Source organism: Myotis davidii, unplaced genomic scaffold (genome assembly GCF_000327345.1).
Source record: "Myotis davidii unplaced genomic scaffold, ASM32734v1 scaffold169, whole genome shotgun sequence".
Taxonomy (NCBI): Eukaryota; Metazoa; Chordata; class Mammalia; order Chiroptera; family Vespertilionidae; genus Myotis; species Myotis davidii.
Genome location: NW_006383005.1, coordinates 1,310,468 through 1,325,960, shown reverse-complemented (window position 1 = coordinate 1,325,960; position 15,493 = coordinate 1,310,468). Strand labels below are relative to the sequence as shown.

The following is a 15,493-nucleotide window of genomic DNA, read 5'->3' as shown; positions in this document are numbered from 1 at the left end:
AGTTTACTGCACTGAGGATATCTCCTCTGACCAAATCAATCAATGGATTTTCAAAAGTATTATAAGATATTCTTACCATAAGTAGGTAATAAGACTCATTGAAATGAGCAGCAGACTAGCAATGGGGAGGCTCTCTGTCCTAATTCAGGATTTGCAGGCCTGATGTAAATCAGGTCTCCTTAGTTTCCTCATTTACCAATGACTTATTACCACCCTTACCAGGGAAGGTAGAAAAATAAGTAAAAATAAACTTTCTTAAAATGTTCTCGAACCCTAAAGCATGCAAGATCATGTAATTGCAGGGTGTTATTATTTGAATAAATTTCATTATGAAAGTTAATATGAAACTATAAAAATTTAGTTTCATATTAAGTATGAAAAATATACTTAATAAAGTATATTAAAAAAGTAATATACTTAGTAATATACTTAATAAAGTATATTCGCTTAGTAAAAATATTTTTTTTTCTCCAGGCTCAATACTTTCTGGAGTCGACAAAGTTAGTGGAAGTGTGCTAGGCAGTTAGACAGGCACGAGCAGAGCAAGGACGATAGGCCAGGTACAGAAGCTCACCAGGGTGGATGGCCCTGGGTGCCTGGCAATGGGCAAAACTGGGAAATTCATTCAGACCTGACCTTTCATATTGTTGGTCATAGGGATTAGCCGCCCTGACCTTTCACATCGCTGGTCGCGTGGCTTGGGCCCTGCCCTGCCCTTTCCTCCCCTGGCATGTCACTAGTCATGTGGTATAACCCCCCGGAGGAGGAACAAGGGGCCAAAGAGTGGCCTCATGCGACTCCCATGTTGGCCCTTGCACAACCACTCCCTGAAGCCTCAACCCCTGTGGGTAACATCTAGGCCTCAGTTGTGTTTCAGTCCCAGGCTCAGGAAAGCAGCAAAACCAGATAAACAATGCCAAGGCTGACCAGCTACATTGACTAATGAGCCCTGACCTGGTGCCGACCAATCAGTGGAGACCATGACCCTGAAAGGACACACCTGGAAAGCTGATGAATATTCTATTGAGATCCTCCCCTGGGACCTTCAGATAATCACCCTCAAGACCAGCACCCAGTGTGGCTCTCTCTTGAGCAGCCCTGCACCTTTCCCACCCGCTTCCCTCAGGTGCAGTTTCCTTGCCTCTGTCTTTCTCCTAAATTCCAAGGGCCCTTCTGTGGCCTCTAACTTGCTCCTAAGCCCATGCCCAACTGGCTCACTTTTCTTCCCTCTGTGACTTTCTAAATAAACTTTTGCTTGTAGTATTTGAATGTTGGCTCTGAATTCTTTCTTAGCCAGAACTCAAGTGCTGAGGTTGCTGAACCAAGGTTCCATCTGACTCCACTGGTCTCACACCTGGTGCCGTTTTGCTGCCAACAGGAGGGAGGCAAAGGAATACCTCTGAACCATTGCTACCACATAGTAATGAACTCTTCCTGTAGCCATTCAACCTTGGGCAAAAGTAAACAGGACTTTCCAGACCAGGGGTCGTCAAACTACGGCCCACGGGCCACATGCAAATACAAATATTGTATCTGTTCCCGTTTTGTTTTTTTTTTACTTCAAAATAAGATATGTGCAGTGTGCATAGGAATTTGTTCATAGTTTCTTTTTAAACTATAGTCTGGCCCTCCAACGGTCTGAGGGACAGTGAACTGGCCCCCTGTTTAAAAAGTTTGAGGACCCCTGTTCCAGACAAACCTGAAGAACAGACCAGGTTAGGTGGTCTGTCTCCTTGCTCTGGGATGATGGTGAACTGATAGAACTCTATTTCCTTCTGGTCATTTTATCTTTGCATATTAAAATTTTTATTTTTAACCCTAGCTGGTTTGGGTCAGTGGGTAGAGTGTCAGCCTATGGACTGAAAGATCAATTCCAGTCAAGGGCACATGCCCGGGTTGCAGGCTCGATCTCCAGTAGGGAATGTGTAGGAGGCAGCCAATCAATGATTCTCTCTCATCATTGATGTTCCTAGCTCTTTCTCCCTCTCCCTTCCTCTCTGAAATCAAAAAAAATATATGTATTTTGTTAATTTTTATTTTTAGTGAAAAGAGCAATAATAAGCACATTAGAAAACATACGAGACAGTGTCCATGGGTTATGCATATATGCATACACGTTCAACAGTGTGATGAAGGGGCCAATAGGGGAAAACAGGGAACATATGTAATACTTTCAACAATAAAGATCTTAAAAAATAAAGAAAGAAAGAAAGAAATAAAACATATGAGAAATAGAAAAACAATGCTCCACTGGAACCCGGCACTCCAAACACTCTGGATAACATACAGTCTTTACATAGTTATAAAATACATATTCATATCCTGATTGTTCCACTCAGCATGGTTATCAGGAATGGCTTTTATATATCATTACAAAATTAGTCTTCAGAGACAGCGTTTTAAAATTATTATTTTTAAATGTGGTAAAAAAAAAAACCCACATAAAATAAATGTACCATCTTAACCACTTCTAAGCATACAGTATTAAATATATTCACATTGTTGTGCAACCAATTGCCAGAATGTTTTCATCTTGCAAAACTGAAAGTCTGTGCCCATTAAACAACACCCCATTTCCTCTTCCCCTCGCCCCTCGTAACCACATTCTGCTTTGTCTCTATGAAGCTGACCCATACCTCAAGTAAGTGGAATCCTACAGCAATTGTCTTTTAGTGACTGGCTTGTTTTATGTGGCATAATGTCTGTAAGGTTCACCTATGTTGTGACATGTGTCAGAGTTCCTTCTTTTTTAAGGCCAAATAATATTCCATTATATGTATATACCGCATTTTGCTTATCCATTCATCCTTTGATGGACACATGGGTTGCGGCCATCTCTTAGCTATTGTGAATAGTGCTGCTATGAACATGGGTGTGCAAGAGATTGGGCATTTTTAATGGGTGCATTTTATTTCATCAATAAGCTACATCACAGATGACCTAGCCATTCCACTATTGTGGGACATACAGATTGTTTCTAAATATTTAATATAATTATTCTTTTTTATACTTAACAGAGGGATAGTTAAATAATCTACTGACATCTTATAATGTCAGATATTAGCTAAGGGTTACAGTTTTTCAAACTTTTTTGAAATGAAGAGACCTATAATGTAATTTTACGTATTTTTAAAATGAAGGGTTTTTTCATGTAATAGTTATATTTTATCAAGAACAATGTTAGAATTACTTTTTATGTTTCAGTTAAATTTCTTTGGAAATGTGTATACTGAACAATGTTAAATGGAAAAAGAGAACATATACTTGTGGTATGTAATATAATCATAATTGCTTCCATGTATTGAGTACATATGTGTCAGTGTTAGGGTGTGACACATATGAGCTCATTTAATCCTCACAACTCTTTGAGGTGAGCACTGAATGGCAGTAGAATATGCTATCCCCCTTTGGCATAAGGATAATTCTAAGCTAAATATTTTGAGAAAGAACAGACGCAGGAGACATTCTGAAAACCAGAGTAGTGTTACCCTTTTGTAAGGGACATAGAGGGCATCCCCATTTGTAAGTATCTCCCTCCGTGGTTCAGGAAGGGAAGGACGACTCTAAATCACAAGAGAATCTTATCCATTTAGATAGGGGAGGGCGAGGGTGAGGGGGAGAGATTAACCAGAGGACTTGTATGCATGCATATAAGCATAAGCGATGGATGTGGACAACAAGGGGTGAGGGTGAGGGCAGGATTGGGGGATGAGGGGACATTGGGGGGATAAGGACACATCTGTAATATCTTAATCAATAAAGGGGGAAAAAATCTGCACAACAACCTTACCTTTGTTTACCATGTTTTTCTGGGTAACCTCCCATAACTGGCCTCTCCTCATAGCTTTCTTTCTTTGTCTTTAGCTGAAGCTGATATATTTTTTTTTAAATGAAATGAAAGGTCCATGAACAGACATTGATTTCTAATTTACTGGGGGTAAGAAAAGGGAACATACAGGGTCTACAAGACAATGCCTTAGTGTTCTATTACTGTTGCATAAACAATTGTGCTGTCAGAGCACAAAGAAGGAGAGCCTGTGGAGTCTCAGGAGAACTAAGAAAGACTTCACAAAACAGGTGACATCTGAGCTACGCCTTGTAAGATGAATAAAATTTACCAGACAAAGCACGATTGTGGGAAGGGAGATTTTGTCAGTGAGTAGAAGAGAAATTTAAGTCAGCACGGGGGGTGGTGGGGGAGAGACCCCCAAATTTAACAATCAGACACGGGATTTAAAATCCCATCTTTCAGGGTAAGCTGCTTTAGTTTAACTTCTCTGAATCTCTCAGTGTCAATTCTCCATTTTCTTCCTCTATTAAAATTCAATCACTTCCTGCGCTTTGCTGCATCACAGTGATTCGATTTCAGTTTTAATATGTAGCAATTGAACAAGAAAGTTAGGAGAGGCACCCTGCTAAGTTTTATAACAAAGATCCACTTACCAGAAACTTCCATGAGAGGAACCAGACCATTTGCTGCACCGAGAACAGATATGTTTTGGGAGCCACACGTGGGGTTGGACCGCCCATATCCTCCTCCCTTTTCTCAGCAAAAGGGGGAAAGAAAAAGGAATGTAGGGCGTAGAACTGGTTTGTTTGTTTAAGAAACTCTAAGGAATTGGCTCCGCAGTGACTTTTTCAGCCTATTCTTGAAGACTGCACAAAGCAGTTGGGAAACGGGGTTAGCTATGCCAGAAGATGACAGTTCCCATATTTAGGGACATGAGCTTCCATGTGAGGGACAACAGGTCAAAGATCAACAGTGTCAAGGAAACACTGGAGGAGGCATTGAGCTGGTACTATGGACCAATAAGGCTGGCTCTATAGCTGGACACTAGTCATGTTACAGTTGGACTCGACTGCAGATGGAAGAGGACAGCAATCAAACTTCTTCCTTGGACATTCGCAATATCATGGCACAATATCTGTGAAGAGTTATGAATTGTTGAGAGTGCAAAAGAGTGATCTTCACTGACCGTGAACCTACTAAACATGTGTCGATGCAGCTGTTGCTGCTACAGATGAAAGACTGCCCTCCTACATGGGAGACGATGATTTCAAAGTAGTCAGTGCATTGGAAAGAGCACTGGATTAAGAGTCAGACAGACTTGGACAAGTGAACTTTGTGACAAGTTAGGAATTCTTCTGAGATTTAGTTTACTCACATATGAAATATGGAAATAATAAAATTACCGCCCTGCTCGACTCACGTTTGGTCCTGTTAGGAAGATGAAATAAATTAAGAGACATGAAAATGCTTACAGAATTGTAAAGTGCATATAAAGCATTACATTTATTGTGATGAAAGCAGTGAGTCTCACTTACTCCCCTACCTGGAAATAGGCAAAGGCCAAGTGATCCAAGGCATCCTCGAGACTTGCCTCATCCTCTGTCTTCCACTCTCCGTAAGATCCTCGGAACAGACTGACAGCCTCCTCCAGCCAGGGGATGGCATGGTAGTAATCCCCCATGTCATAGGCCACCTGTAGGAAACGTAGGCACTATCATTAAAGCCTTAGTCCACAGGCAGAGGAAAGGACATGACATGCAAAGAGTGGGGGGCCTTTGGAACCCAACAAAGCCAGTTTCCATCTCAAATTCATTTAAATTCAATTTATTAAGCACCTGTTACATACAAGGCATTGCACTGGGTACAGAGAAGACACAAGGATACTTGCATTTAAGGAATTTATAACCTGGAGAGAAGACAGATATGAACTCAGGTTAACTATAATACTGGACAGATTGGCATGAATGCTGGAAGGAAATATATATATATTCTATGCTGGGCAGACATAAAAAAAGGAGGAGGCTTGAGAATCTCAAAAGGTTTCATGGAAGAAGTGGCATCTGAGATGGGACATCCTTGAAGAAGCCAAAGAATTTCAATACACCAAAATTGGGGAGAAGGGCATTTTAAGATGAGGGAATGGTAGAAACAGAAGCCAAAGCAAGAATGTGTTCAAATAACACATTGTGACTGTGGTGTAAGGTGAAAAGAAGCAGGAAATGAACTTTAAAGGGCAGGAGGGGATAAACTAGTGAGAGTTATGAGTGCCTTGTTTTTAGGAAGATATTGCTGGCAGCAGTGTGAGGAATGGACTAATTCATTCATTTATTTATTCAATATTTACTGAGTGTAATGTACCCGGTGGTCCCTGCCCTTAAAGGTCTTAAAATCAAGGGGCTGGTGATAAACCAATAATTGTGACACAATGCATTAGACACTATAATGAAGGTAGACCTGGGAATGGTATGAGAGCTCAGTGCATTGTTCTATATTAAATGTTGGAATAAGGCAACATGTACTAGACATAGCACCTGTCTTTTAATAGTTCACCATTAACTAGAATACCAGAACTGCTAGTGGAATTTCCTGGAAATTGATGTGGGAGACAGCATGGAATTATAAAGTCTCAGAGCTGGAAGGATTCTTACAAAATGATCAAATGCAGGTATAACTTCCAGATAGGCAGAAAGACAGCAGAATGCAGAGATCCGTGACTCTGTAGCCTAACTATAAGTCGGTTCCTATCCCAGGCCTGCACTTCACCTGCGGTGTTATCTCTCTGGTCCTCAGGTTCCCTATTTGTGACAAGACTGAGTTGAGGAATTCTGATAAAAAATGACTGAACCTTTTCTGCTAAGTTAACAATTTATTTAAGATTTCCATGAGGAAGATTGAAATAATTGGAATCCTTCCAACCACAGAGATTTAGAAATTTTGAACAAAACATTTACTTATATATTTTCAAGAAAGAATGGAAAATACTCAGGCACCAGAAACAAAAAAGGAGCAGCTGAAAAATGCAAGCAATAAACTTATGAGCAAATGCTGAAGCTGCCTGGGATGGGGGTAAGTCTTAGTAACCTTGGTACTTAGTAACCTTAGATTGTAATGCCCACTTGAGGACAGAGGAGTCTTCTGTAGACCTCCCCAAATCTAGGGATTGGAATTCAGACACACTCATAAAACGGTAACCCACTGAAAACAATACCTTAAGAAGAAGAGTAGACCAGGAAAAATCTACACACTGCCATAAGGAGAAAAGAAAGTTGGTTTGTTTCTGTTGGCTCTGTTTAGGGGAATAAAATAGCTCCTTAGAATATTACTAACCTTAAGCTTACACTTCACTTGAGTTTAGGGTGTGAATTTACATTATTCATACAGTTAAGGAATCATCAGGCCAATTAATCAATATAAAAATAGACCTAAGGCCACAGCAAATCAAAACCATGAGTTATCGCTTCACACCTGTTTTAATGGCTATTATCAGAAAGACAAGAAACAACAAGTGTTGGCGAAGATGTAGAGAAAAGGGAACCCTGTGCACTGTTGGTGGGAATGTAAATTGGTACAATCACTATGGAAAACAATATGGAGATTCTGCAAAACATTTTTAAAAAACTACCATTAGATCCAACAATTCCTTCTGGGTATTTATCTGAAGAAAATGAAAACACTAACTCAAAAAGATATCTGTACCCACATGTTCATTGCAGCATTATTTACAATAGCCAATATATGGAAACAATCTAAGTGTTTAGCAATGGACAAATGAATAAGTAAAGTTATATACATATATATAACACATCTATAATGGAATATTATTCAGCCATAAAAAGAATGAACTCTTGCAATTTGCAACATGGATGGACCTTGAGGGCATTATGCTAAGTGAAATAAGTCAGATAGAGAAAGACAAATACCATATATCTCATTTATATGTGAAATCTAAACAAACAAACAAACCCAACCCCACAGAAAGAGAAAACAAATTGGTTGACAAAGGTAGGGGATAGGGGCTGGGTCAAAAGGTATAAATTTCCAGTTATAAAATAAACTAGAGGCCCAGTGCATGAATTCATGCACCAGTGGGGTCCCTTGGCGTGGCCTGCGGAGATTGGGCCGAAACCAGCAGTCCAACGCCACCTGCCGATCCTGCCTGCCACTCCCGCTCATCCTGGCCCTGCTGCGCCTTCTCCATCAGATAGAGAAAGGCAAATACCATATATCTCATTTATATGTGAAATCTAAACAAACAAACAAACCCAACCCCACAGAAAGAGAAAACAAATTGGTTGACAAAGGTAGGGGATAGGGGCTGGGTCAAAAGGTATAAATTTCCAGTTATAAAATAAACTAGAGGCCCAGTGCATGAATTCATGCACCAGTGGGGTCCCTTGGCGTGGCCTGCGGAGATTGGGCCGAAACCAGCAGTCCAACGCCACCTGCCGATCCTGCCTGCCACTCCCGCTCATCCTGGCCCTGCTGCGCCTTCTCCAGGCTCATGCCCAATCAGTCCTGAGTGGGAGAGGCTCACATAGCTGCAGCGGCACTCACCAGCCATGAGCCCTGCATCTGGCACCCATCCTGAGGGGGGTGTGGGTAGGGCCCAGGACCTAATTGGCCCACCTGGTGGGCAGTGGGATGCCCTTGCCGACTTGTGATCCGGATCCATCCAGCTGATGTTTGCACTGGTCATCGGGAACCACCTGGCGGCCACTTTTACATAGTTTCTTCCTTGCGGAGCATCTAGGGAGGGGAAGTGTCTGCAGTGCCCGAGGCCAACTTCCAGGAGGCTGGTGGCACTGTCAGAATCATGCGGGCAGTGCCAGTCCGTTGGTGCCTGGCCCCATTCTCTCAAGATTGGACCTGCAGGACTACTGAGGGAGTGAGTAGCTGCTGCAGGGCTGGTGGGACACCTGGATGGGTTGGTCAGCTGAGCAGCACTCCTGCTGTGGGAGCACACTGACTACCAGGGGGAAGCTCCTGTGTTGAACCTCTTTCCCCTGTTGGTCAGTGCACGTCATAGCGGCCTGTCTACTGGTCGTTCGCTCATTTGGTCACTTAGGCTTTTATATATATAGATAAGTCATGGGGATATAATGTAGAGTCAAAAAAAAGGAGGGGTCTAAGTCCAGTGATACCACCCGAGTACCTGGAAGAAGAAAATCCAAAACTCTCTGGGGAAATATTCCCAAAGTTCTCTGGGCACAGAGATTCTTCTATGGGGGGAAAAAGTCCTGCTAAAAAATAACCTCACGATTAAACACAACAAATCCTATCAGGAAATAACTGATCATGAACAAGAATCACCAGACATAATGTAGGTAGGGTCGGGGAATTAGACAATTAAGAAATCAGAAAATGGAGCGATCCACTTTCAAATAAACAATGATGGCCCGGCCGCCGTGGCTCAGTGGTTGAGTGTCAACCTATGAACCAGGAGGTCACAGTTCATTTCCTGGCCAGGGCATGTGCCTGGGTTGCAAGCTCAATCCCCAGTGTGTGTGTGTGTGTGTGTGTGTGTGTGTGTGTGGGGGGGGGTAACAGTTTGCAGAAGGCAGCTGAGCAATGATTCTCTCTCATCATTGATGTTTCTATCTCTTTCTTACCCCCTCTGTCTTCCTCCCTGAAATCAATAAAATGTATTTAAAATCAATAAATAAAATAAACAATGATGGAGGGAATTGGAGGCATGTAGATGAAACACACTTGGCCACATGTGAATAATTATTGAAGTTTATTCTTTGGCCCAGCAACACCATTCCCAGGTTCTTTAACCAAAAGCTATGAAAACAAACATCCACAGAAAGACTTACATAAGAACGTTACTAGCAGCTCCATTCAAAGCAGCCCATGCTGGAAACAATCCAAGTATCCATCAATAGGGAACTGGGTGAATACTACTAAGCAATAAAAAGGATTGAACTACTAATAAATGCAACAACATGAATGAGCTTCACAGACATAATGTGCTGAGAGAAAGGAGCTGGACTCACAAAGCTCATACTCTGTGGTTCAGGACAACGGCTACCTGGTACCTGGGGAAGGTGGAGTAGAAAGGGTGGTGTGTGGTGAGAAGGAAAAGGAGTGAGGCTTTATTTAGCCCTATGTAAATTCTTTTGTAAAGACTTGAAAAAAAATCTGAAACAAATATAGCAAAATTTGAACGTATAGCTCATCTCAATGACAGATAGAACTGCTTGTTACAGTATTATTTTACATACTTTTGGTAAATTTGAAATGTCTTATCTTTCAAAATAAGTAAATACACACAGAAATAAAGACTGCCAGGGAGACTTTCAGGAAGCGACTTACTAAATTTTCAACATATGGTTTCGGACTCAGAAAGGCCTCACCAATGAAGCATATATTGACATGGAACTACTTTAACTGGCGTAAACTGAAATTAGCCAGGAACCTGATGATTCAGCTCTAATTCCATTCAGGGTCTCCAATGCCCTAGGAGCTGTATCAGTGAAGAAATTGCTTTGGCATATGTCTGAGATTTTGTTGCCTTTGGATTCCTCTAGTATTTTTATGGTTTCCCATCTTACATTTAAGCCCGTTATCCATTTTGAGTTTATTTTTGTGTATGCTGTAAGTTGGTGGTCTAGTTTCATTTTTTTGCAGGTATCTGTCCAATTTTCCCAACACCATTTATTGAAGAGACTGTCTTGACTCCATTGTATGTTCTTGCCTCCTTTGTCATACTCCATTACTTCTTAAAGCAACAGCACACAAAGAGTATATTGTAAAATGACCTCAAGTATGCTTATGCCTTATGATCAAAGATCAGTAAAATATCTCATATGGGAGCTTCCTGAAGTCTATTTCCTCCAGTAACATTAGAGTGAATGGCCTGTTTTGTGACACTACTTTAATTCAGTATTTCTAAATTCCCAGGAAATGTACAAGAGATTCCAGAGAGTCTCAGCAGGCCGACTGTCCATGATCTTCCCTCCACATCACCATCTCCTATCCCTTTCCCCATCCTTAACTCTGCTTCCCCTCTCCACCCAGCTGTTTATCCTCAGTCAGGGTGCAATAGCTAGGTCCGTTGTCGGCAAACTGCGGCTCGCGAGCCACATGCGGCTCTTTGGCCCCTTGAGTGTGGCTCTTCCTAAGCCTTAGGCGTACCCTAATTAAGTTAATAACAATGCACCTACCCATATAGTTTAAGTTTAAAAAATTTGGCTCTCAAAAGAAATTTCAATCGTTGTACTGTTGACATTTGGCTCTGTTGACTAATGAGTTTGCCGACCACTGAGCTAGGGTGACCAAAGGACCACTTTCCCCAGGACAGTCCCAGTGTACATTTGTTGTCCTGGCTAATAACACCCCTTCCACTCCCAATAGTGTCCTAAGTAGATGGTCACTTTAGCTATCATGGAAAGAGCCTGGGATTTGGAGTTAAAAGACCCGGGTTCAAATTTTAGTCCTACTTAAAATTGTGAAACCTTAGGTAAGTTCTACACCCTCTCTGAACCTCAGTTTCTTCACCTGAAAATGGGGAATAACAACAAATGTCCAAGTTTGCTGTCACAATTAGAAAAAATGTAAAAAGCAACCGGGATATAATTATTTCATCCACAAGGAAGTAGCCCCTAGCAATTCGCCCTCTCTCTGAAAACTGTTACCTTGCCAACTTGGAAGCAGTCATCTGCCGTGAGGGCGAAGAGCCGGCTGGGGCTGTACAGGTCAGTGACCGCGGAGCCGGTGACTCTCTGAAAGACGCCTCGGGCAAGGCCCTTCACGTTGAGCATGTACACGTCCTGCAGCCGCATCAGGGCCCTTGCTGCTCCCTCAAGGTCCTCGAAGGCTGGCAGGTCCTGCTCCACCTTCTCGAAGCCATCCTTCAGAGCTGTAAAGGTCGTGAAAACACACCCCCATTCAAAAAGCAGGTGGTGAGCATTTCACACATGCAAGGCACAATTACCTGTTCACATATTTCAAGAATAAAAATAATATTTGATTTGCTTTTCTTCTCAGTGGCAAGCACCGTTCCTGGCACAGAGCGATGCTGAATACAATCTTCTGAATAAGGAATAAAGGCTTTAGAGTGAAAACTAAGGCACACACCTTCATCACACTGTTCCCTCCTGTCTGTCTCCAGGAGTCTTGCCCTTTGCAGGGACAATTATTTTCCCTCTTAACTTCCCTAAAGTCAGCAAACTTGTTCAAATACAAAGCAGAGTAAATTAAGAAAGTGATCCTGCAACAGATCACACTGTAGTGGCAACTTAATAAAACAGAAATTATTAGAAGACATCACTTTTTACATTAGGTAAATGGGATGATATTTTGGATTCGATCCAAAATCAAGTGAGATAATGGATATGAAGGTGCTTTCTAATGTAAAATTATATCAACTTATTAACAAGGGGACCTAGTTCTTTGTGATACTTAGAGCTAAGGAGATCAAGTAATACCTACCCACTTCATTGCCCGTCATCACATCCCATCAGAATCTCTCTCCTTTCCACTGAGTCAGGAGATGGAATCTCTTTACCCTCCAGCCCGCTTCCTCATTACCTCGGGTGTTCTCACTCGCCTCCAGACTATGGACCACATTCCTCCAGTCAGACTGTAGGCGTTTGATGAGAGTAAATGCAAGCAGAGGGTTAGACACAGGGGTTGCTGAATCCTCATGCAAAGAAAGCACCTTGTGATAGAACCTGAAAGAGAGGACTGGGATGATCTCACCTACCGATGCAACCAGACACCTAGGAAAGGCTGGCATGCTGTATAAACATTAAGAGTAGTTAAAAATGAAATGCTGAATCCCTCGAGACTCATGGAATACTGTAACCAATAAGCAAAAACAACAACAACAACAAAACCCACTACTATCACAACAAAAGTAGGTCTCTTCATTTGTTCATTCAATGAGTCAGTCTCTACCAGTCAGTTATCACGCTAGGGGCTAGAGATACAAAGGCAAGACAGAGTCCAGCTCTCAAGGAGCTCACAATCCAGAAAATCTTTTTTTTCTCTCTCACCATTCTATATTCAATACTTAGAATCTGGTAGAAATGCGAACACGTTGCAATAATTGTGATGCATGCTATGAGAAAAGTGAAGTGAACATATCATGCTATGGAACGCTATAGCAATTTGTAGGCAAGACACTTAACCCAGATGGGAGTTAGAAATATAAGGGAAGAGCCCTGGCTGGGTAGCTCAGTTGACTAGAGCATTGTCCTAATACGCCAAGGTTGTGTGTTTGATCCCCAGTCAGGGCACATACAAGAAGCAATCAATGAATACATAAACAAGTGAGACAAAAAATCCATGTTTCTCTTTCTCTCTCCCTCAAAATCAAAAAATAAAAAATTTTAAAAGGAGAAAGAAATATAAGAAAGACTTCCCAGAGGGGATGGCACTTGATCTGAGTCCTGAAGGACTATAATATGGATAGCTACTACTTATTGAGTCCTCACCATGTATTAGGCATTCCGCTAAGCGCTTTAAATACATAGTCTCATTTAATTACCCCCAACAACCCTCAGAATAGATTTGATCATGCCCATTTTACAGGAGAAGAAACTGAAACAAGGCCATACTATTAGCAACAAAACCAAGAATGAACCCAAGCCTGCCGACTCTGAAGTCTGTTCTCAGTTGACTGTGCCATAGTGTTTCCATGGATTGAACAAAGAAGGAACGAAGAGCGTTTTTTGATCCAACAGGGAATAATGTGCACAAAGGCATAGAGGTTTGACATGTATTTGTTCATTCAACAAGTCACTCTATACTGTTTACTTGTCAGACTCCATGCCAGAAGTTGGACAAGACAGGGGCCCATGCTCAAGGATTTCATAGATAAGAAAATACTCTATGCCTAAGAAAATACTCATTACTCTATGCCTAAGTTCAATACATACTTCTATGAAAGAATGAATGAAATACTATATTATTCTAGGACTTAAGAACAAAATTGTGAATAAGACGGTAACCTTGGTTCTCAGAGACTCACAGTCTAGTGCAGCAGTTCTCAACCTGTGGGTCGCGACCCCTTTGGCGGTCGAACGACCCTTTCACAGGGGTCGTCTAAATACATCCTGCATATCAGATATTTACATTACGATGCATTTCTACCAGATTCTAAGTATTGAATATAGAATGGTTCAGAAGTGGAAGCGACTGGAGGCAGAAAGACCAGTTTGGAGGCCATTTCAAAACTGCAAGCAAGAGACCAGGAGAATCGGAGCAATAACAGTGACATGTAGACACTGATGATGGCTAATGGGGAATGAAGAGGTGATGTTTCCAGCATGCTTCCGTTTGCAGGAAGGGACAGAAGAGTGGGGCCAGAAGTGACCATCTTCCTCGTTAATTTCTCTCCTCAGATATCCTGCAAGAGTGTTCATGTAAGCAAAACATGCTGTCTCCTTTTCTGGTCTACTATGCTTATCCCACTCCTAACAGCGGGATTTATACTATTGAAATGTATAGATTTTAAAAAGGCAGACTTAAGAGCTCTAGTCCTGCCCTCAAAGAATTTCCCCCTTGTTTTAAAATTATTAATTTCCAAGAAATATAACAACAACACAGGAAGTAAACGAAAAGAGTGTGATCAAAGCGAAAAGGATATGGATTTATGTGAATGTGTACAAGAGCATGTGAGAATACAGGAGCTCTTTGGCAAGAGTGGGGACTTCCATGAGCGGAAAGGGATGAAAGTGAAGGATAGAGATGGTGGTTGGGCGGGAGGATTTCCATACCTTCCAGCAGAGTCTGACCTACAGACTTCTCAAGGGTGGTTCCTGCAACTATCAGAGCTTGAAAATAGAAGATGACTTGCTTCACAGTGCTCCCAGGGAGCCAAATATTCAACTCAAGCATAAACTAAGGAAGGAGGATCAGGACCTGGGTGCCCCAGGGAGGGAATGGGAAGCCTGTCAAATACCAGGGTGTCTCTGGTCCCCAAGCAGGGCTGTTTGAGAGCAGTTATCCTAGGGCAGTGCTGGCGAACCTTTTGAGCTTGGCGTGTCAGCATTTTGAAAAACCCTAACTTGAACTCTGGTGCCGTGTCACATATAGAAATTTTTTTATATTTGCAACCATAGTAAAATAAAGATTTACATTTTTGATATTTATTTTATATATTTAAATGCCTATTAACAAAGAAAAATCAACCAAAAAAATGAGTTCGCGTGTCATAGGTTCGCCATCACTGTCCTAGGGTTTTGAATATACCAGTCTCGGGGTGTGGTTTTGTTTTGTTTTTTATTACCCATTATTTCCTGCATCAGCTCCATATGGAACTACTTAATGGAAGATATTCCATCGCTCGATGAAAAAACTTCTCAGCAGAGACTTGGGCTGGAGTCCAACCTGAAGAGCAAGTGTCCAGAAACAACTGAGGCTGAACGGGCAGTGATTTTATAAGACGGTCGGACTGGGAGGGGACCTGAGACTTATCCCGACCCAGCCTCCAACTATCCTTCAGTTTCTTCCTCTATAAAATGACAGAGCTGGTCTAGTCTAGAAGGTCTCTCTTCTAGCGTGACTGTTCTAGTATTTCTTTCCATTACCTTTCCTGCAACTGAGTAAATAGACTCCTCATCTGGTGCTTGAGGACTGATGTCTAACAGACAACAGAGGAAACTGAGGCACAAAGGGCAAGAGGGAAGACAGAGAGGTGTACCAAGCCATCAGTCAGATCAAAAGCACTACCTCCTTTTCTCTTCGCAGCCCACT

At 41.8% G+C, this 15,493-nt stretch overlaps 1 protein-coding gene across 1 annotated transcript in view; it reads right to left on the bottom strand.

The window, feature by feature from the left end:
* Nucleotides 1-12,543, bottom strand: part of P4HA3 (prolyl 4-hydroxylase subunit alpha 3) — a 32,129-nt gene extending 19,586 nt beyond the window's left edge. Inside the window, exons 1-4 of the mRNA XM_006777970.2 lie at nt 12,323-12,543; nt 11,428-11,651; nt 5,334-5,483; nt 4,444-4,545 (exon numbers count right to left, since the gene is read on the bottom strand). Coding sequence (XP_006778033.1) covers nt 4,444-4,545; nt 5,334-5,483; nt 11,428-11,651; nt 12,323-12,530 — 684 coding nt within the window. The 5' untranslated portion in view covers nt 12,531-12,543. The remainder of the gene's footprint in view (nt 1-4,443; nt 4,546-5,333; nt 5,484-11,427; nt 11,652-12,322) is intronic.
* Nucleotides 12,544-15,493: the final 2,950 nt, after the last annotated feature.